Source organism: Nicotiana tomentosiformis, chromosome 9 (assembly GCF_000390325.3).
Source record: "Nicotiana tomentosiformis chromosome 9, ASM39032v3, whole genome shotgun sequence".
Classification (NCBI taxonomy): Eukaryota; Viridiplantae; Streptophyta; class Magnoliopsida; order Solanales; family Solanaceae; genus Nicotiana; species Nicotiana tomentosiformis.
In genome coordinates, this window is record NC_090820.1 from 13,702,856 (window position 1) to 13,727,448 (window position 24,593).

Sequence of the window (24,593 nt, forward strand, 5' to 3'; positions counted from 1 at the left end):
TCGCACCGTTAATCCACCATATTTCTCGAAATATCTTGTTAAACTTTTCATGAACATTCCGAATTATCAGCCACAATCGCATATTCGACCTTCTGCCCGGTAGTAAGTAGAACTCTTCGTAGAAACTTCATCAAAATTACGCAACCGCTAACCTTCTCACAGGAGATAACCCACCTGTGAAATTCCATACCGACATCTTCCAATGACACTGCACTTGTTACCACTACTACGAAATCAATAGAACCTTTTGACCATCATTGCTTCTGGATGTTTGGTACGGTAGTTCATATAACCATCATTGCTTCACTCTGTAAATCCTATTTTATACTAATTAGTTAATGGAAATTTTGATTTCATAGGTAATAAAGATGGGTAATTGAATTAGTAAATTACCGTTGGCTTGTCTGACGGCGGCGTTAGGAGCCATCACGATCTACAGTGGATTTTGGGTCGTGACAGTTCTATTGGGGGTTGCTAATGTTAATCGTCTACTCTTGTTTGTACAATAGTTTGATAACTAGACAGTCCATTAATCTGGTCTATTTTACATGTAAAGATTATTAAATGAGAAGGAGTGCTCAGATTTCTCAAGCAGATTAGTGATCCTGAATGATAACACAAAAATCATGCAAGATATTCGGTTCTGCTAATTATGATATGGTAACCTATCCTATCTGGTTCATCTTTATCAATCATATGGTTTCTTAATCAGTACATTGTTCATGAAGTAGGGATCATTGATTCTTTGACTTGCAGGAGTTGCTCTCTCCTATGATGCAGCTTGGGAATTGAATTCTTTTTTCTGGCTGACGGCGAAAACTCTTTGAGGTCAATGATTTTCTACTTGATTTAGTACATTTTTTTGTAAGTGAAGTAGTAATTGGCCATTGTGTTCTGCATAATGGGTTGGGAAAGAGGAAGTTTTTTTTTGCATATTATCTCCTATGTCACTCCATTGTATTATTAATTGGGATTTAGCCTGGCTATTTTTACAAGTATGTGACTTCTTGCTCGAAAATATGTTCTGCATGTTGATTTTGAGTAACCTATAGCTGTGCAAATTAAACAAATAATGTGTCGGGCAAGCGCCCGTGCGGTGTACGGGCGCCACTCGTCTAGTATATATCAACACAATTTGTTTTGTAGTACATCATGCATTAGGCCACCCGATCGAGTATCTAACATAGTTAAGCTAAATAAGGTAATTATCCATGAAAAGACAGTTTCCAGTCGTTGATATTGAATTAGATATATAGTAGTAGCTGTGATGATCAAAAAATGTCATCTTTAATTTAAATATTCATTTCTGTGTTTTATGAAGATGTTGGGAGCTTACCTGCTATGAGTTACGTATCACCTGAATAGTTGATGTTAATGTCGTTCATTTTCTAGAAATATATTGCTTATGAGGCCACTGTTAGTATTGTTTTGTTTTCATGTTATGTTACGTTGATTGGATTATGTATGTGTTGTTAAGATTGGTTTCTGGGATTCTCTGGCAGGTGGATAGGCCCAGTTACAAAGGAAACTTTGGCAAAATATTTGAAAATTTTGGGAGTTAGTAAAATACGGGAAATTGAAATGTGCGAAAGAAGAGATAAGTTATGTTATGTGTTTGGGGGCGGACTCTATTTCTCATTCGAGGACTATTAACATGATGGACACCTATTGGATATGATAATAAGTGTACGAGACATATTATAAGTGATATGGAGTCTAAGGAAAGTCCTAAGTCTAAGCCAAGTTGAAAAATTTCATAATAGACTAAAGTTCCAAATGAGTACGCACAAGACCAAATTTTTGATGAGCATATATATATATATATATATATATATATATATATATATATATATATATATATATATATATATATATAAGGAGTTATGTGATGGACAACCTATCAAATGAAAGATCTTCGAGTCTATTTCTAACATTTCAAATCGTTCATTATTTGGATATGTATACAGAAAGTTATGTCCATTTTACTGGACCCGTGTCATATGCGCGCCCAGATGCGCGATCACTTGCCCAATTGCGCGGCCGCGCACGTAGAAGCTCATTTAATACCTCCAAGGCCGGGTAGGGAGAGGGGCTAAGTTATTTTTGAACTAAAACCTGATATTTTTAGAGAGAAGTGAGAGTGTTCTAAAGAGAGGAAGAAGTTCAAGTGTCTTGTTCATCAAATCTTGCTCAAGCCTTGAAATCCAACAAGAAATCTCTCAAGTTCTTCATCTAAGAGGTAAGGTTCATACTCTAGTTTTTTCAATTTCGGATTTGGGAATAAGATGGTTGATTAGGACTATGATTCTTGAGCCTAAGAGTGTTATTTATATATGCTTATACCAATAAGGTTTGTGGGAAGATTTTTGAGTTCAAATGGGTAAAGATTGAGATGAAAATGGTAGAAATCTTCAAAGACTTTAATTTAAGATTTGAAGGTTCATTTGACATCGGAATTTGATAATTTTTGTATGGTTGGACTCGTCTCGGAACAGGTGTTCGGATTTCGTAAGTTGTTTTGAGATTCGAGATGTGGGCCCCATTGATGAATTTTTAGATGAATTTCGGATTTTAATCTGGAAAAATTAGTAAATTCATATTGAATTAATTCTTACGATTTGTATTGAGTATATTGAATTGTTTATGACTAGATTTGAGGATTTCGAACACGAATTTACGAGGCAAGGGTTTATTGGATTCTTGAATTTGCTTGGAAAGCGAGGTAAGTGTCGTGGTTAACCTTGACTTGAGGTAATAGAACCCTTAAATTATTTGTTATATGAAATGCATGTGAACGACGTATAGGCGAGGTGACGAGTGTCTATACGTCGTCAAATTAATTGTTTGTATAATTACTTGAAAAATCATAAATCGTTTTAAATCATGAATTAATTATTATATTAATTGTTTCTCTCGTGTTCTTTGCTCAATATCATGCCTTGAATCCATGCTATAATTACTACATGCTTATTTGATTTGTGTGACATAATTGCCACTTGACGTTTAGTATACTAATTATTAAAATGCCTATTGCATCCTTAATTTCTATAATTAATTGCTACTTGTCATCACTTATTTCTAATAAATCATAATTATTGTATGTTTGTTGTCTTATAATTTCATATTAATTGTTACATTTATTGGAGTAATTTCTTTTATAAGAATTGGTAAATGAATATATTGGAGGAGCGGGTTGCACGCCCCAATGAAAATGAAAGTGAATATATTGGAGGAGCAGGTTGCATGCCACAACAGAATTGATTGAAATGAATATATTGGAGGAGCGGGTTGCACGCCGCAACAGAATTGATTGGAATGAATATATTGGAAGAATGCGTGCAGAATTGATTGGAATGAATATATTGGAAGAACGGGTTGCATGCCACAACAGAATTGATTGAACAGATATATTATTGGAAGAACGGGTTGCACGCCGCAACATAATTGATTGAACAGATATATTGGGATCGGGTTGTACGCCGCAACATAATTGAATATGAATATATTGTGGGATCGGGTTGCACACTGCAACGAAAACTGATTGAAATAATAATTGATAATGACTGCCAAGTTGGCTTCAATTGTTGAAAAAGGATACCTGTTTTATTTATATTATTGTTGTTATTATTGTTATTGCGTACATGTTAATGTAAGTGACCTGCCTTAGCCTCGTCACTACTTCGTCGAGGTTAGTCCCGGCACTTACTGGGTACATGAGGTTTGTTGTACTTATACTACACTCTGTACTTCTTGTGCAGATATCGGAGTTGGTCTCAACGGCGTATAGTAGATTTGCTCGGATTCAGCTATTCGTAGGAGACTTGAGGTATATCTGTATGGCGTTTGCAGTTCTGAAGTCCCCTTCCACTTTATCATAGCTGTGTATTTCTTTCAGACAACTTTATTTTCATTTAGACCTTTATTTGTATTATTCTAGTAGCTCGTGCACTTGTGACATCAGTTCTGGGATGGTATTTAAATATCGCTATTATTATGGATTATTCACTTGATTTTATACTTTATTTTCGCATTTGTTTCATTGTTATTAATTAATTTAAAATAGTTTTAAAATGGCTAATATTATTCTAACGTTGGCTTGCCTAGTAAGTGAAATATTAGGCGCCATCACAATTTCGAAGGTGAAAATTTCGGGTCGTGACAGTAGCTTTCAACTTCTCTACGGCCAATTTGTTCTTTATTGTCTTTTCGATGCAAGGCATTAATTGCATGTCCAATAATCTTGCTGAATTAAACAATCAGATATACTTATTTTAAAGTAGTTTATATTAATTTTTAGTTGTTCATCACACGTCATTATTATGCGTCGGATTTTGAGTTTGTATTATTTATGATCAATATTCATTCAACGTATTATATGACGAAAATAATTTTTCCCTAGATTCTAATTGAACTGATTTTTTTTCTTCTTATTCTTCTTTTGTTGTAATGCAAATAGGAAGTTTAATTAATGCTTTACAACAACCCGTGTTTGGGATAGGGTTTAAGAATAGATGACACGATGGTTCTGGTTAGGGTGTTCAAATCGAATCGGACCTGCTCAAGTTTAATTTGATTTGATTTGGTATTGAGTAAAAAAATTCGAACCAAACCGACATATAAATATATAATTTTTATATATACTTTTAACACTTTATATAGAATTTTCTTTTAAAAAAATATCTAAAAATATTTGTAATCCTCTCATTGGATGTAATATTTAATAGAACTATGAAGTCTATTCATTTTTTTGTACTTTACATAATGGATTGTATTATCACTTTTCTTTATAAGTATTGTTAAAATGTGTCAATCTCTTTGTTCGTCCATATTCATATATCAAGAACTATTAAATTCTTATATCTTTTTGAATTTAAAATGGTATTTTGATAATTTAAAATTAAATAGGACAATAATATTAATTTTTATGTTTAATTATTAAATTTGATTACCTTAAAATCGTACATCAACAAAAAATTATTATTAGACGAAAAAAATATCTATCATATGTTACTAAAAATATTTTTCCATAAGAATATTTTAATAGATTATATTTGTCGGTTTTTCAAATCTTCTAACCAAGATATGATGAAGCTCTTGATCTTCTCAAGTTATCATATGTTACTAAAAATGTTCTTCCATAAGAATATTTTAATAGATTATGTTTGTCGGTTTTTCAAATCTTCTAACCAAGATATGATGAAGCTCTTGATCTTCTCAAGTTTTAGTTTCTGCCTCAAGTTGTTTCATATTGGAAACTCGTCTTACACATTGAGGAATCCTACCTAGTTTATAATACATACTAGCAAAAAGTCCTAGTGTAACATTGTGATCAAATCAAAGGAATTTTTTTCTTTTCTTTTTTTGGTGTTAAAGTACTATCAAGAGGTGGCAGTATTGTCTTAATATAAAGCATAAACAAAAAGAAAAGAACAAAACGAAGGACGATATTAGACCAAACTTCTGCGAAAAGATATAATTAGAGTGAAAGAGAGCAAAAATCTCAAATCTCCTTTACGTGAGTTAGTGTAATTAACAGATTTGATGCATGTTTATAATTCAAAAGAATCAAATTCAGCCTATGGTAGATAATAATTACCCGCATCAAATGTTTACATCAAACCATAAAAACTACCTTACTTAGCAGCTAAAAAATAAAGCGAGAATACATATCATTTGAAGTAATTAAGTGATAAATACTTGTATAAAAAACATGTGTCTTGCATTTAGTTTGGTGTAAACGTTATAGTTAAGTGATAAATGTGTATATGAAAAACTTTCTGCTTATAAATTTCTCTTTTCTGGTTTTGTTTGAGTCTTGTCCTTAAAGACTACTGTCTAATTTATTGAATTTTATGCTCAAAATTATATAGAAAGCTAAGCAGGTCTGTAGTTAATTGTGCATATATATTAGAGCATCTTTTACAAAATCAAATTCAAAACAAATACAAGTTCAATCCATAGGCTAAAAAGATAATGTAACTAGAACAAGTCGAGTATCATATCATGATACGGGAAATTTCCTTTCCCGAAAAATTGTATTATGCAAGTAAAGTAAAAATAAATTTTTAGTTATATGTGAACTGTTAAATTCCCTTAACACGAGAAAAAAAATTATTAATTTAGTGATAAAGGTGATTCAAAAATTACCTTGGATAATAAGTTCAAATCCAACGTGTGACGCTCCAGTATTTTTCTGAATGCTATTGTAATATGAATTTCTAGCTTCACTACCAATTACATTCGGGGCTAGTATATATACCCACTAGCAAAAGGAAATATTGAAGCCTATTATACGCAAACAAAAGGAAAAAAAATACAAGCTAGTATATACAACCACACTTTTTTTTCTTTCAACCAAACTAGCTTATAACTTTGTGCCAATTATAAATGTTCTCTAGTTTAGCAACAAAAAAATAAAGCTTGAAATTATATGTAACGAATCGGCCGGTCATTTTGAGAGTTGTAGCCATGTTCTCCTATTTACATTTCATTTTGTGTCTTATAGTTGTTATGTGACTTGTCGGGGTAGTCGGTTCTGGTCCGGAGGGATTTCGGAAGGAATTGAGACACTTAGTCTCAAGGTTGAAAGTTTAAGTTGGAATGGTTGACCGGATGTTGACTTATGTGTAAACGACTTCAGAATGGAGTTTTGATGGCTCCGTTGGGTGATTATGGACTTAGGAGCGTGTTCGGATAGTGATTTGGAGGTTCGTAGTTGAATTAGGCATGAAATAGCGAAAGTTAAAAATTTAGAAGTTTGACCGAGAGTGGACTTGGTGGTTACCGAGCGTGGATCAGGGTTCCGAGAGCTGGAGTAGGTCTGTGGTGTCATTTGTGACTTGTGTGTAAAATTTGAGGTCAATTGGACGTGATTTGATAGGTTTCGACATCATTGGTAGAAGTTGAATTTTCTTAGTTTCATTAGGCTTGAATTGAGGTGCGATTCGAGTTTTTGATATTTTTTTATGTGATTTGAGGGCTCGACTAAGTTCGTAATGTGTTTAAGGACTTGTTGGTGTGTTTGGTTGATGTCCTGGGGGGCGGGGCCACGGGTTGATTTCGGATGGTTAACGGATTGAAATTTAGACTTAGTGCATTGCTGAAGCTGGGAGTCTGCTAGTATAATCGCACCTGCGGAGCTTTGATCGCATGTGGAGATCACATGTGTGGGTTGTGTTGCGCAAATGCGATTTTGAAGGGGAGTGTGCAGTGATCGCATGTGCGAGGGAATTCCCACACCTGCGTGGCCGCAGATGCGGTGATGGAAGCGTAGAAGCGGAAATGGAGATGGGAGTTGGGTCCGCAGAAGCAACTTTGTGGCTCGTAGAAGCGAGTGAGCAAGAGCGAAAGCGTGGGCTGCAGGTGCGGAGGAAACTGCAGAATCGGGCGATGGGTCGCTCCTACGACACCGCAGAAGCGGGTAAGTGGCCGCAGGTGCGAGAAGGCCTGGGCAGTGTTTTAAAAACGAAGGTTCCACATTTTTCTTCATTTTGAAAATTTCAAGCTCGGGAATTAGCGATTTTTGAGAGGATTTTCGAGGGGTTTCTTGAGGTAAGTCTCTTGTACTCATTTTTAATGAATAATCTTGTTTTCCCATTGAATTTCCCACCTAGTTTATGTGCATTTAAGGTGAAATTTGGGAGTTTGAGGCTAGGAATTTGGAGAGTTTGATTTGGGGATTTGGGTGGCGATTTGGTGTTGAATTTTGGTAAATTTGGTATGGTTGGAATCGTGGTTGAATGGGCTTTCGGGTTTTGTGACTTTTATCGGATTACGAGACGTGGGCCGATCGGCCGGCTTGTGAGCCGATTTTTGACTTTTGATTTATAACTTAGTATTTTCTATTGGAATTATTTTCTTTAGCCTGTGTTGATTGTATCGTACTGTTTGTGGCTGGATTCGGGATATTTGGAGGTCGATTCGAGAGGCAAGGGTGTGTTGGAGTAGAGATTTGCGCGGTTTGAGGTAAGTAACATATCTAAATTTGGTTTTAAGGGTATGAAACCTCCTATTATGTGCCTTATGATTGGTTTTGAGGTGACACACATGCTAGGTGACGGGCGTGTGGGCATGCACCGTAGAGATTGTGACTTGGTCAAATTCCATGGAACTGTATAGTTGAAGAATCTGTTGTTATCCATACATTCTCCATGTGTTATAGAAATTGAACTGCAAATCATGTTAGTGTCACGACCCAAAATCTAATCGTCGTGATAGTGCCTATCGTGGAACTAGGCAAGCCACAACTCAACATCTCAACACAGTAAAATCTTTGAACATAAAGATGGAAGCAATTTAATAATTAAGGAAAGCCTTTTCGAAAACAGAAATATCCAAAATACGACACAATCCATCCCAAAACCGGGGTGTCACAGAGTATATGAGCGTCTAAATCAGAATACAGTCCACTACAGTATTTAGAGAAATAAACTGAAAATACAACTAGTGATAAAGAAGGAGAGTCAAGGCCTGCGAATACCGTGTAGCTACCTTTGTAGTCTCCAAACTCTGAAGCCTAAATCAGCAACCGCCGCCATGACCAGAAACGCCTGGATCTGCACACGAGGTACAAGGAGTAACATGAGTACATCCAACTCAGTAAGTAACAAGTCCAAAATTTAGACTAAAAGGTAGTGACGAACTCAACCGATACAGATAAAATAGAAATAAATGTGCAGAAACGTAGGCATGCTTTCAAATTAAATAGGCAACTCAAAACAGTAAGGTACAGAAAATCCGAACAAGGTAAAGAATATAACTCTGCTATATCCACATGCCAATGCACATGTTGTATGTGATGCACCATGGTGTCAGCCTCATGTGCTCACACTCTCGAATGCTCAACCACTCGGTACTGTATATGGCCCATACGACCAAGGGAAGATCCATCCCAAAACATATACATCACTGATTATAAGTCACCCAGTACCGAGGAAGGCCAATCCAGCCCTGTGGAGAAGATCCATCTCCAAGTATCAAGTACTTTGGACAAGATCCATGTCCAGGGAAGATCCATCCCTCAATAATATCAACCACGCTCACTGGGGGTGTGTACATACTCCGAAGGGGCTCCTACAGCCCAAGCGCTATCATAAAATCAGCATAACTGCTGCGGCGTGCAGCCCGATCCCATAACTGTCACTCATAATCAGGCTCTCAACCTCACTCAGTCATCAATCTCTCCAGTCTCACTCACGGGCTCACAATATCATGTAAACCAGCCCAAAACAATGATATGATGTATCAATAAATAACAATTGAGACTAAGATATGATATGAAATGCATGAATATGAATGAGTACATAATATCAATGAAATTAGTGAGATGACATCAAGAAACGACCACTAGGGTTCCCAATAGTACCGGCATAAAGCCTACATATGATATCCAGCATGATTGACAGCTCAATTACTTTATCACATGATGAGAACACGGATATCAACAAGATAGAGTCACTATACAGTGCCATGGAATCAACCAGGCCACAATTTTGAAATAAGACTACAATCGCGAACCTTTGTTTTTAAACATTCTGTCCAGGCTTTCCACACCTGCGGCAACTTAGCCGCTTCTACGGTCTCTCATGCGCGCCCACAAAGTCCGCTTCTGCGCCAAACTCCGCACATGCGCCCAATTTGTCCGCACCAGTGCACTCGCTTCTGCGAGACAAACCTCCGCTTCTGCGGAGTCAAGCTTCAAGGCCAAATCCGCTTCTTCGCCCCTTATGCCGTATCTGCGGTCGCGCAAATGCGGGAACATCATCGCACCTGCGACCTTCAGCTGCATCACTCACTTGGCCGCTTCTGCAGCTTACCTCCCGCTTCTGCGGGCACACATCTGTAATGAGACTTCCGCAGGTTCGATTACACGAGCTGAGTCCAAACTTTAGTAGCCTTACAACTTCAAATCTTGACCCATTAATCACCCGAAATCAACCCGATACCCCCGGGACCTCAACCAAATATACCAACAAGTTTTATAACTCGATACTAACTTAGTCAAATCCTCTAATCACCTCAAACATCGAAAACATGAATTACACACGGATTCAAGCCTAATGAACTTTGAAATTTCCAAATTCTACAAATGACGTCAAAACCTATCAAATCACATCCGATTGACCTCAAATTTTGCACACAAGTCATAAATGATACCACGAACCTACTCCAACTTCCGAAAATCCAATCCGACCCCGATATAAAAAATTTCACTCCCGGTCAAACTTTCCAAAATTCCAACTTTAGGCATTTCAAGCCTAATTCTACTACGGACCTCCAAATCACAATCAGGACGCGCTCCTAAATTCAAAATCACCTAACGGAGCTAACGGAACCATCAAAATTCAAATCCGAGGTCGTTTGTACATAAATCAACATACGGTCAATTTTTCCAACTTAAGCTTTCAAATAAGAGACTAAGTGTCTCAATTCATTCCGAAATCACTCTGGACCCGAACCAACTAACCCGATAAATCATAATACAGTTGTAGAACACAAAAGAAGCAGAAAATGAGGAAACGAGACTACAACTTTCGAGACGACCGGCCGGGTCGTCACATCCTCCCCCTCTTAAAAAAACGTTCGTCCTCGAACAAAGATAGAGACATACCTGAAGTGGTGAAAAGATGAGGATAACCGCTGAGCATATCATGCTCGGTCTCCCAAGTCGCTTCCTCGACCGGTTGACCCCTCCACTGAACCTTTACAGAAGTAATATTCTTCGACCTCAGCTTTCGAACCTGCCTATCCAAGATCTCCACCAACTCTTCAACATAAGATAAATCCGCATCCAACTGGACTGAGCTGAAATCCAACACGTGAGACGGATCGACGTGATACTTTCGGAGCATAGAAACATGGAATACTAGATAAACTCCTGCTAGACTGGGAGGCAAGGAAAGCTCATAAGAAACCTCCCCAACACGTTACAACACCTTAAATAGGCCGATAAACCTCGGGCTCAGCTTGCCCTTCTTTCCGAACCTCATAACACCCTTCATGGGTGACACCCGGAGCAAGACTCGCTCTCCAACCATGAATGCAACATCACGACCCTTCCGATCCGCACAACTCTTCCGTTTGGACTGGGCTGTGCGTAGTCTATTCTGAATCACCCTAACCTTCTCCAGAGCATCCTGAACCAAGTCTGTACCCAATAATCTAGCCTTGCTCGGCTCGAACCAACCCACTGGAGACCTACACCGCCTACCATATAAAGCCTTATACGGTGCCATCTGGATGCTCGATTGATAACTGTTGTTGTAAGCAAACTCTGCAAGAGGCAAGAACTAATCCCACGAACCCCCAAACTCCATCACACACGCTCGAGGCATATCCTCTAATATCTGAATAGTGCGCTCGGACTGCCCGTCCGTCTGAGGGTGAAATGTTGTGCTCAACTCCACTCGAGTACCCAACTCATGCTGCACGGCCCTCCAAAACTGTAATATAAACTACGCACCCCGGTCAGAGATGATAGATACCGGTACGCCATGAAGCTTGACGATCTCGCCGATATACACTCGAGCCAGCTGCTCGGAAGAATAGGTAGTCATCACAGGAATGAAATGAGCTGACTTGGTCAGCCTATCCACAATCACCCAAACTGCATCAAACTTCTGCTGAGTCCGTGGAAGCCCAACAACAAAATCCATAGTGATCCGCTCCCATTTCCACTCCGGATTCTCTAATTTTTGAAGCAACCCACCTGATCGTTGATGCTCATACTTCACCTGCTGGCAATTTAGACACCGAGCCACATACTCTACTGTCCTTCTTCATTCTCCTCCACCAGTAATGCTATCACAAGTCCTGATATATCTTCGTGGCACCTGGGTGACTAGAATACCACAAATTGTGAGCCTCCTGGAGAATCAACTCATGCAAACCATCTATATTGGGCACACATAGCCTGCCATGCATCCGCAATGCACCATCATCCCCAATAGTGACCTTCTTAGCATCACCGTGCTGGACCGTGTCCTTTAGGACAAGCAGATGGGGGTCATCATACTGACGCGCCCTGATACGATCATAAAGAGAAGACCGAGAGACAACACAAGTCAATACTCGACTCGGCCCAGAAATATCCAATCTAACAAACTTGCTAGATAAGGCCTGAACATCCAACGCCAATGGACTCTCTACTGCTGGAAGATATGCTAAGCTCCCCAAACTCTCCGCCCGGCTACTCAAGGCATCGGCCACCACATTGGCCTTTCCGGGATGGTACAAAATGGTGATATCATAGTCCTTAAGAAGCTCCAACCACCTCCGCTGACACAAGTTAAGATCCTTCTATTTGAACAGATGATGCAAACTTCGATGATCAGTGTAAATCTCACAATGAACCCCGTACAAATAGTGCCGCCAAATCTTCAAGGCGTGAAAAATAGCTGCTAACACAAGGTCATGGACATGATAGTTCTTCTCATGGGGCTTCAACTGGCGCGAAGCATAAGAAATCACTCTACCCTCCTGTATCAGAATACACCTAATACTGATCCGCGAGGCATCACAATATACTGTGTAAGAACCGGAAGCTGATGGTAGAACTAGAACTTGAGTTGTGGTCAAGGTAGTCTTGAGCTTATGAAAGCTCTCATCACACTCATTCGACCACCGGAAAGGAGCACCATTTTGAGTCAATTTGGTCAAGGTTGATGCAATAGACGAGAAACCCTCCACAAAGCGACGATAATAACCGACCAAGCCAAGAAAGCTCCGAATCTCCGTAGCTGAGGATGGCCTGGGCCAACTCTGAACTGCCTCTATATTGTTTGGATCCACTTGAATACCCTCGCTGGATACCACGTTCCCCAAGAATGCCACTGAGCTGAGCCAAAACTTGCACTTGGAGAACTTGGCATAAAGCTTCTCTTCCCTCAACCGATGTAACATAACCCGCAAATACTGGGCATGCTCCTCCTGGATACGAGAGTACACCAGGATATCATCAATGAATACAATAACAAACGAGTCGAGATAAGGCTGAAACACGTTGTTCATCAGATGCATGAACGTTGTTGGGGCGTTGGTCAGCCCAAAAGACATTACAAGGAACTCATAATGACCATAACGGGTCCTGAAATCTATCTTAAGAATATCCAAATCTCGAATCTTCAACTGGTGATACCCTGACCTCAAATCAATCTTTGAGAACACCCTTGCTCCCTAAAGATGGTCAAATAGGTCATCAATGCGCGGCAAATGATACTTGTTCTTGATCGTGACCTTGTTCAACTGCATATAATCAATGCACATCCTCATAGAGCCATCCTTTTTCTTCACAAACAGAACCGGTGCACCCCAAGATGACACACTAGGTCTAATAAACCCCTTCTCAAGGAGCTCCTGCAAAGTCAATATCCCTGTCGGGAGGCATGCCGGCAGGTCTACAGGAAACACATCCAGAAATTCTCGCACCACCGGAATAGAATCAATAATAGGGGTCTCAGCACTATCATCCCTTACAAAGGCCAGATAAGATAAACAACCCTTCCCAACCATCCTCTGGGCCTTCAAGTATGAAATCACTCTACTAGGATCATAGTCTAAAGAACATCACCACTCGATCTGTGGCAACCCCGGCATCGCCAACGTCATAGTCTTAGCGTGACAATCCAAAATGGCATGACATGGAGACAACCAATCCATACCTAATATCACATCGAAATCAACTATACTAAGCAGCAAGAGATCAAATCTAGTCTCTAATCCCCCAATAGTCACTACACACGACCGATACACACGGTCCACAATAATAGTATCGCCCACCGGCGTAGATACATAAATAGATAAAACTAAAGACTCACGGGGAATATCCAAATAATGAGCAAAATACGATGATACATATGAATAGGTGGAACCAAGGTCAAATAATATAGAAGCATCTCGGTGACATACTGAGATAGTACGTGTAATCACTATGTCTGAAGCAATAGCATCAAGTCTGTCAGGGAGTCCATAGAAACGGGCCTGACCACCACCTGATCGGCCTCCCCCTCTAGGGCGACCCCTAGCTGACTTAGCTCTACCCTGAGCTGGCTAGGCGGGTGGTGAAGTAACTGGTGCCGAAGTCGAAGGCTGACTCCTCTGCTGAGATGAACCTCCCGAAAGGCGTGGACAATGCCTCTTGATATGACCCAAATCTCCGCACTCAAAGCAACCTCTCTCTGCAAATGGCGGTGGGGACTGAAGGGAGCCCCGAGCACCGGGATAACTGCTAGAAGGCCCCGACATAGATGAACCCTGAGTTGATGGTGCATGAGACGAACTCTAAGCTGGAAGGGTACTGAGAGATGAGTGACCCTGATGAGAACTAAAAGAACCATGGCCAGATGATGCACCACGGTGAACTGGGCGAGCCGTCTGGGCATGCCTATAAGGACGACCTATGTCGTGGTGAAACTGACCTCCAGAAGGAACACCACCAAAACTACATGATCCACGAGACCTCTTGGCCTCCCTCTCAACCCGCTCCTGGCTGTGGACCGACTCTATCTCCCGAGTAATGTCGACAACCTCATCAAAAATAGCACCAGACACCCCCTCTCTAGTCATGAGCACCCGCAGCTGAAATATGAGGCCATCAATGAACCTCCTGATCCTCTCCCTATCAGTGGGAACTAGCCAAACCGCATGACGGGCCAACTCAGAAAACCTCATCTCATACTGCATCATAGTCATATCATCCTAACGTAACCTCTTGAATTGTCTGTGCAACTACTCTCTGCGAGACTACGGTACATACTTATCCAAGAAGAGAACGGAGAACTCCTGCCATGTAAGTGGCGCTGCACCAACTGGCCTACGCCTCTCATAAGCCTCCCACCGAGTAAAAGCAGCTCCAGTAAACTAAAAAGTAGTTAACGAGACCCCACTGGTCTCCAGAATATCTGTTGTACGGAGGATCCTCTAACATCTGTCCAAGAAACCCTGGGCATCCTCCGCCTCTGTCCCGCTGAAGGATGGAGGCTGAAGTCTGTCAAACCTCTCTGGTCTCTGCTGCTCATCATCAGTCATAGCAGGAACCACATGGGCCTGAGCAGCTGCCACCGGCTGGGCTGGTAGTGCCCCCGGTGTCTGGAGTCCCTGCATCACCTGCTCGAGTGTGCGGGCGGCAGGAGTTTGAGCACCTCCTCTGGCCTGAGAAGTGGTTGATGTGGCCGAAACAGAGACCGCATGAGAAAGACTGGTACACATGGTCAGAATCTGATCTAAGGCCTCTTAAAGTCCCGGAATCACAATAGGCACAGGTGGTGCCTGAGCTGGTCCCATAGGCTCATCCACAACTGGAGCCTGTTCCTGAACTGGGGCAACTGGTGGATCTGCAGGTGTTGCCCTAACTGCTGTGCGAGTTGCACCTCTGCCCCTACCGCGACCTTGGCCTCTCACGGAGCTGACTGGTGGTACTGGTGGTTGTCCACCTTGCCCAGTAATACGTGTCCTCACCATCTGTGAGAGAATAGAATAACAAAAGTTTAGTTATCAAAATCAACAGATTTGCACGACAAGAATTCAAGAATGTGAAGTTTCCTAAGGGTTCGGCAGCCTCTCGAAGATAAGTACATACGTCTCTGTATCGATTTGCAACTCTACTAAACCTGCTCATGACTCGTGAGACCTATGTAACCTAGGCTCTGATACCAACTTGTCACGACCCAAAATCTAACCGTCATGATGGCGCCTATCGTGAAACTAGGCAAGCCACAACTCAACATCTCAACACATTAAAATCTTTGAACATAAAAACGGAAGCAATTTAATAATTAAGGAAAGCCTTTTCGAAAATAGAAATATCCAAACTACAATCCATCCAAAAACCGGGGTGTCACAGAGTACATGAGCGTCTAAATCAGAATACAGTCTACTACAGTGTCAAGAGAAATAAACTGAAAATACAACTAGTGATAAAGAAGGAGAGTCAAGGCCTGTGAACGCCGTGCAACTACCTTGGTAGTCCTCGAACTCTGAAGCCTAGATAAGCAACCGCCGACGTGACCAGAAACGCCTGGATCTGCACACGAGGTGCAGAGAGTAACGTAAGTACATCCAACTCAGTAAGTAACAAGTCCAAACTTTGGACTTAAAGGTAGTGACAAACTCAACCGGTACAGAAAAAATAAATATTACTATGCAGAAACATAGGCATGCTTTCAAATTAAATAGGCAACTCAAAACAGTAAAGTACAACAGATCCGAACAATGTAAAGAATATAACTTTGCTATATCTACATGCCAATGCACATGTTGTATGTGATTCACCATGCTGTCAGCCTCATATGCTCACACTCTCGAATGCTCAACCACTTGGTACTGTATATGGTCCATACGGCCCAGGGAAGATCCATCCCGGAACAAATACATCACTGACTATAAGTCACCCAGTACCGAGGAAGGCCAATCCAGCCTTGTGGAGAAAATCCATCTCCAAGTATCAAGTACTTCGGACAAGATCCATGTACAGGTAAGATCCATCCGTCAATAATATCAATCGCGCTCACTGTGGATGTGTACAAACTCCGGAGGGGCTCCTATAGCCCAAGCGCTATCATAAAATCAGTATAACCGTTGTGGCGTGTATCCCAATCCCATAACTGTCACTCATAATCAGGCTCTCAACCTCACTCAGTCATCAATCTCTTCAGTCTCACTCACGGGCTCACAATATCATGAAAACCAGCTCGAAACAATGATATGATGTATCAATAAATAACAACTAAGACTGAGATATGATATAAAATGCATGAACATGAATGAGTATATAATATCAATGAAATCAGTGAGATGATCGCAAGAAACGACCACTGGGGGTCCCAATAGTACCGACATAAAGCCTAAATATGATATCTAGCATGACTGACTGCTCAATTACTTTATCACATGATGAAAACAAAGATATCAATAAGATAGAGTCACTATACAATGCCATGGAATCAACCAGGCCACAATTTTCACGGTGCACGCCCGCACGCCCATCACTTGGCATGTGCGTCACCTCAATACCAATTACATAACACATAATTCGGGGTTTCGAACCCTCAGAACCAAGTTTGAAAGCGTTACTTACCTCAAACCGAGCAAATCTCTACTTCGAAATGCCTTTGCCTCTCAAATCGGTCTCCAAACGTCCCGAATCTAGCCACAAGTAGTACAATACAATCAATATAGGTTAAAGGGATCAATTCCACAAGAAATATACTAAATCATAGCCAAAAATCCGAAATCGATTCAAACTCGACTCCCGGGTCCACGTCTCGAAATCCAACAAAAGTCACAAAATACGAAAGCCCATTCACTCAGGAGTCTAACCATACCAAATTTATCAAAATCCGACATCAAATGGCCATTCAAATCCCCAAAACTCACTTTCCAAATCCCTAGCCTCAAGCCCCTAAATTTTACCTCAACACCACACAATCTAGTGGGGGGAAATAATGGGGAAACATGATTTATGATTAAAAAAAACGAGTACAAGAAGCTTACCTCAATAATCCCCTCGAAAATCCTCTCCAAAATCGCTTAAGTCCGAGTCCAAAATGTTGAAATAAGACTAAAATCGCGAACTCTTGTTTTAAACATTCTGCCCAGGCTTTCCGCACCTGCGACAACTTAGCCACTTCTGCGGTCTCGCAGGCATGCCCACAAAGCCTGCTTCTACGCCAAACTTTGTACCTGCATCCCATTTTTCCGCACCAGCGCACTCGCTTCTGCGAGACAAACCTCCGCTTCTGCGGAGTCAAGCTTCAACGCCAAATCCACTTATGCGGTCGTGCAGATGCGGGAACAACATCGTACCTATGACCTTCAGCTGCATCACTCAATTGGCCGCTTCTGCGGCTTACCTCCCACTTCTGCGGGCACGCACCTGCGATGATACTTCCGCAGGTGCGATTACACCAGCTGAGTCCAAACTTCAGCACCCTTACAACTTCAAATCTTGACCCGTTAATTACCCGAAATCCACCCGAGGCCCCCGGGACCTCAACCAAACATACCAACAAGTCTTATAACCCGATAATAGCTTAGTCAAATCCTCTAATCACCTCAAACAACATCGAAAATATGAATTACACACGGATTCAAGCCTAATGAATTTTGAAATTTCTAAATTCTACAAACGACGTCAAAACTTATCAAATCACGTCCGATTGACATCAAAATTTTCTCACAAGTCATAAATGACACCACGAATCTACTCTAACCACTGGAAATCCAATACGACCCCCGATATAAAAAATTTCACTCCCGGTCAAACTTTTCAAAATTCTAACTTTCGGCATTTCAAGCCTAATTCTATTGTGGACCTCCAAATCACAATCCGGACGCGCTCCTAAGTCCAAAATTACCTAACGGAGCTAATAAAACCATAAAAATTCAAATCCGATGTTGTTTGCACATAAGTCAACATCCGGTCAACCTTTCCAACTTAAGCTTTCAAATAAGAGACTAAGTATCTCAATTCTTTCTGAAATCACTCTGAACCCGAACCAACTAACCCGATAAATTATAATACAGTTGTAGAGCACAAAAGAAGCAGAAAATGGGGAAACGGGGCTACAACTCTCGAGATGACCGGCCGGGTCGTCATAATTAGAAATCATGTTTAGACTATGTGTTGGCACTGTAGGGACCCAAAGAGGTCGTGTACATGTTGATTATCTGCTAAGTTATTGTTTTGTACTCAGTCACAATTTTTTCTTGCATATTATATCTCAGTCTCTATTTGTTCTTTGTTGATACATTATATCATTTCTGTTTGGGCTGATTATTATGATTATTGAGAGCCCGAGAGACTGCAGAGGTTGATGACTGAGTGTGGTCGAGGGCCTGATTGTGAGGATATTTATGGGATCGGGTTGCACGTCGCATCATATTTCATTGATTTATGCCATGATTGGCTTGTTATAGAGCTTGGGCTGAAGGAGCCTTTCCGGAGTCTGTACACACCCCCAGTGAGCGTATGTACCTACTGAGTGCGAGTGTCGAGCGACTGAGAGGAATGAGTGATTGTGAGGAATGAGTGACTCTGAGGTTGGAATGAATGGAAGGACTGATTGACTATTGCTCTGAGAGGATGCATTTGACTTCATTACTATTGCACTTCAGCTATCATATATCACCATCTTGTAATTTCTGAGGGATGTTATATTCTGTTTCACTTGAACTTGACATGAATTAATTGTTTTGGCCTTAATTGTCGAACTTGAAACTATGCCTACCTTCCTATGTTGAAATTACTGTAATTGAACTATAACTGTGAAGCCTGTCACTACTTTTAGTCCTTTATTTAGTCTTGTTACTTTTTGAGTTGGGTGTACTCACGCTACACCCTGCATTTCGTGTGCAGATCCAGGTATTTCCGGACACGGTGGGTGTTGATTTTCTTTGCGCAACTCTATCGTTGGAGATTCCAAGGTAGTTGTTCGGTGTTCGCAGACCTTATTGTCTCTCCTTCCCTATCTTTCCGCTTATTCTTTTTAGTTTCAGACTATCATAGACAGTATTTTCCAGACTTGTGATGTATAGATGCTCATGTACTCTGTGACACCCCGATTTTTGAGAACTTCCGCATTGAGTTTTGGGTTTCTATCCTGTTTATGAGAACTTTTTATTATTTAAACTGCTTTAACTCATTTTCTGTTAAAAGTGTTGGAAATAGTTTGAAATGTCGGTTTGCCTAGTACCACGTTAGGCGTCATTACGATATGTTAGGATTTGGGTCGTGATATTATCTTCAGTTTTTACACTTCTCATGTAAGATATCACTAATAAAATGTCCTATATTATCAAAAATATAGTTGAATACAAACGCAACTCAATAATTGAAGGGCATATAAGGAGCTATCACTATCAAGTATAATAAACCACATTTGTAATGTGTTCTTTATAAAGACAAAATAATTGATGAATAAAAACATTTTATAGGGGACCATAGCTCTTTTACTTTTGATAGTATCCCTTTTTTATTTTTCTATTATACTAAGTAAGTATTATTTTTCCTTATGTCTTTTTCTTTATTTTCTAATGCAATGTATATATCTATATGGTACAATAATGTGTGGTGGCCAAAACCTTTAAATAGTGATAAAAACGTGTATTTACCAACCAACAAAAAAAAAAGTGTACGGTGGCTGTTGATAAAAACGTGTATTTACAAACAATTAAAAAGGGTACAGAAGCGAAACTAGGATTTCAGCCTTATAGGTTCTGAATTTTATGACCCATTTGCAGTTTGTCTATGGATATTTTTTTTCTTTTTTTTCAGAATTTTTTTTTCAAAAACATGTTTGTCCATGAAATTTTGTAAGTTTTTGAAGATTTTTTGAAAATGAGTTTTTCAAAAATTAAAAAGTGGTTTTGTCCACTTTTTCAAAATTTTCACAATTTTTTTTCCCGACTCACAAAATTGCAATATTGTTTCAAGTTAAATGCATGTCCAAATATAATTTCAAATTCCTAATGCTATTTTTCAGCTTAACTACAAATATTATTTTCTTTAAAAAATTACAATTTTTATGTCCAAATACCTACTTAGACTTCAACTGTTAACAATAAATGGGTTCTACATTAAATATTGATACATGTTTAATAAATTTCTTAATAAATACCAAACACATTATTTGAATAAAAGCTACTGAGTATATCCGTACTCGTAGCCCGGTTTATGACTCCGCCCTATACCGTGGTTGTTGAAAGAATAAATAACTCACGTAAATGAGGTACTAACTCACTATAAATATCCTGTGGAATCAATGAGTCTTAACACAATACAATTTGGATTTTCTTTCTTTGTATTTTTCAAAGCAAAGGCAATGGAAGGGAAGACTATGATCAAGTTATCTCATGTGGTTGCTTTCTTGCTCCTTGCATCACGTAACTTAGCCTTTTCTCATGCACATTTCTACTTATTTTTATTTAAACATTTATTACAAATACTCAAAACAGAATAATTTATTTTGGGATTGTTGATTTTAATTACAGTTTTTCAACCTCTTACGGCACGAGATCTGGTATTCGAAGTGAGTGATGAAATAGATGTCTTGCGATTTGCAATGGCAAAAGAAAACCAAGTGAAAACACTTGATGATGTCTCTAAACCCTTTTTTTGCCCAGGTTTGCTCTCTACTATTTCTTCTTCTTATAGTTTCTAATAACAACAATAACTATTTTTCGGTCCAAAATAATCTGGTGTCGGTTATATAATATTGTTCATATTAAACTATTTAAGTTCATCTCATTTCAATATTATGCAAACACAAACAATATCATCCCCTAGTTTCAAAGTTATTTTATTTTTTCAAAGTTATACGTAAAGAATTTCGTATTAATATAGTTTTAACATGTGATAGCAAGTTAGTTACTATTTTTAATAGGTTATCAATAATTAATGTTTATTATAGAGATTTACTTGTAATTATCTTACAAGTGGATTGCTTGTTTAAATATTTTTACACGGCCGTTAGAGCAACTTAAACTCTTTAATAATATTTTAAAATTAAAAACGAGCTAGGGAAAAGGTTTTATGTTATTTTTGTGGGGGTGGGAGAATCTAAAATAATGTTAAAGGCCTTTGTGTTATTCCACACAGATCTTAAAGTTCCATGATGTTTACCGACTTATAATTTATGTGTAATAATTTTTTTTCTAAGTATTATTATAGTATTCTTTTCTCTTTTGCCTCATTATATTTTTAATTATAGGAAAGCAATCATGGCCTGAACTTGTGGGAAAGCCAGCGGAGACTGCTAAGAAAATAATTGAGAAGGAAAATCCCATAGCCAAAGTTCAGTTTTTGTTCCCTGGTATGGTTAGGCCAGCTAATTATGTTTGTGGTCGAGTTTTTGTGGTTGTTAACTGGAATCTCATTGTTCAAATTACTCCCAGGATGGGTTAATTAATTAGTAGTTTTATGGGACCATTATGGAAGATTTAGAATAAGCTGCCCCAAGAATTAATAAATAGAGTACTGGTGTTCTATAGTGTACTCTTCATGTACTCTACTATTTCGATATAATAAATAAAATAAGTGTGGCTTATTTAATTTGTGTTGTATATTATAATTATCTTGCTTCATTCTCTTTTATATATGTTGTACGTTATCTTTTCCAATTTTGCTTTTCTTTCGGTTGTTAGGGAAGGTTGAAGACATTATTAAATAAATAAAATGCGCAGTCTTTCTTAACCATTTAAGTTTTTAAACGAAATGATAATATAATTCGATGTATCATAGCATGTGCCGGGCAGATGTCGTCCTAAGTTCAAATCTCTCAACACTACTACCCATCCACGGAAATATGGTACCATGCTTGACTCGAGGAAAAGAGTCACGATGCACGTGAGGGAGCCTGTTGTAGGTATAATTTATTATATAAAAATGTCTCTGTCTTTAGTACAACTTAAATATTTAGATAAGATATTTACATAATTAAACATGATATCAATTGGAAAATGTCATGAGTTCAATATCATTTCACACATAAAAAAAAAAGGATTTTTACCTTCTTATACACTATTTGAAACTTTATTACCCTTGCTACTCAAGTTACAATTTAATTACACATGCATATACAATTTAACAATTATATACACATTATGAATTAAATGAGTATCCCTTTATATTAGGAATTGAATAAGGAATTAATTATTTTCAATCCTTATTCTCTCTCCCTCCTGCGCTCTCTCTCTCTCATGCGCTCTCTCTCTCTCTCTGTCACTCTCTCTCTCTCTTAATATCTCATTCTCTGTTCTTTCCCCAATTTTTCTTCCTTTGATGTCCTCTATTTTTATCCTTTCATGTTGTATATATTTTTAATGGAATTCATCAATGGATTTCAATCGTTTTACTATAGAGTTTTAACTTAGCAGTTTCCTTTCATATTGCACAATTGATGTTCAAATTGAAATTGTCAATCAATAAATTTTGAAGGCGTTTGACTCTCCACCATTGACAGCCATTGAAAGCTTTGAATTCGAATTTGAGTTTTCAAAAACCATTATTTGTTTGGATTGGGTGTTGTTGCAAATAATTGGGAATATTGTTTGGAGTTTATATATCAATTTTGAGGGTGTTTGGTAAAGATTAGACTTGATTTTGGCTGTACGAAATTGTAGTAGAGTTGTAGTTTAATTGTATGTAAATTGTATTCTGTTGTAGTTATATATTATTTTTTATTTGAATGTTGTATGAAAGTTAAAAAATAGCTGTATAATGTATGAATCGTTGTATAAAATTTGTATTTAAGTTATCAATATAATCTTTTTACATAAAGTTATTGATATGTATCAAAATTGTATTAAGAGAGAAAGTTTTTATTATAATTTTAGAGAGGAAGAAACACACACCACATACAAAATATATACAAATCAGATACAAAATATACAAAAAGACATATTGTATAAAATTTGTCTGAAAATTGTATTTAAGTTGTATGATGTTGTAGATATATTTTAACTGGTAAAAATAATGTATGAAAGTTGTAGATAAGTTAAAAATAAGTGTATACTATATAATTAGTTGTATGAAATATATTTTTAGTATGTATGTTATTGTAGATATATCAATTTGTATTAAATTTGTACGAAATTTGTTTTAAATTTGTATGTTGTTGTATCATCAAATTGTATAATATTAATTGTAAGTAAGATGTATCCATTTTAGTACTGATTTAAATAAGTTTTGTTAATTTGTGATAGATTAGTGTATTGGATAAGTTAACCAATCAAGTGAAGCAGAATACTTTACTAGCCACGCACGATAGTTATTAACTTCGTAAAATCTTTGGATAAATTTTGGTACATATCAACAACTTTATGCAAAAAAATAGTATTGATAACTTAAATACAAATTTTATACAACGATTCATACATTATACAACTATATTTCAACTAATAAAAAGGGTAATTAAGTAATTTACCCAAAACAAATTAACTAATAAAACAAATACAATATAAGATGAAATAGGGGCAAAGCCCTACTCTAACAGAAACAAAAGAATAAGGGGGCAAGCAACTTTATTCGGCAAAAGCAAAACGGGCAGAGGCGATCAAAAGCAACCACAAAGTGGGTTTACTCTGTTCTCGCAAAGGGAAAACAAAGAAGGGGAACAAGTTAGGTAACTGAATTCTAAAACTTTTTCATGGTAATCTGATTCCTTTACTTAATACTTAGCACACTATTAGCTATTACTTCGTTAACTAAGGGAAGAAACAACAAAACTCAAGTTACTTTTAATCTAGTACAGACAATGGAATTTTATATACATGATTCTTATAGGGCTGAGTAGATATAATTTTAGAGTTTTGATTAAGAATTTGAAAGATAAAGTTAAGGAAATTGGGAGAAACTCATGAGACTTTTCCATGAATTAACTCGGTATAGCATATGAATAAGTTGTATTTAATAGATTTTGAAGTATTCTAAACTACCAGTAGCGTAAGTACGTATAAATTGACCAATTAAGAGTCAAACATGAACTCAAGGGTTGGGTATTCTAAATTAGCTATGAATTAGCTAAAACAAGGAAATTAACACGAGATCGATATTGATGTGATTATAGATTGATTGAAGAAAATCGTATAGATCATTCGAG

General features: G+C 38.3%; 1 protein-coding gene and 1 long non-coding RNA gene across 3 annotated transcripts in view; both read left to right on the forward strand.

Annotated features, from left to right (window-relative positions):
* LOC104100195 (proteinase inhibitor I-B-like) overlaps nt 1–22,045 on the forward strand; it is a 37,893-nt gene extending 15,848 nt beyond the window's left edge. The window contains exons 1-3 of one of the 2 annotated variants that reach the window (XM_009607369.4): nt 20,701–20,877; nt 20,986–21,117; nt 21,705–22,045. In XM_009607369.4, coding sequence (XP_009605664.2) covers nt 20,757–20,877; nt 20,986–21,117; nt 21,705–21,898 — 447 coding nt within the window. In that variant the 5' untranslated portion in view covers nt 20,701–20,756 and the 3' untranslated portion in view covers nt 21,899–22,045. Of the gene's footprint in view, nt 1–20,700; nt 20,878–20,985; nt 21,118–21,704 lie in introns of those variants that run through there. The other variant, XM_009607370.4, reaches the window with a different exon arrangement.
* Nucleotides 432–812, forward strand: LOC138899545 (uncharacterized). Its single transcript, XR_011411240.1, has 2 exons — nt 432–660; nt 757–812. It is a non-coding gene; the product is annotated as an uncharacterized lncRNA (long non-coding RNA).
* Nucleotides 22,046–24,593: the final 2,548 nt, after the last annotated feature.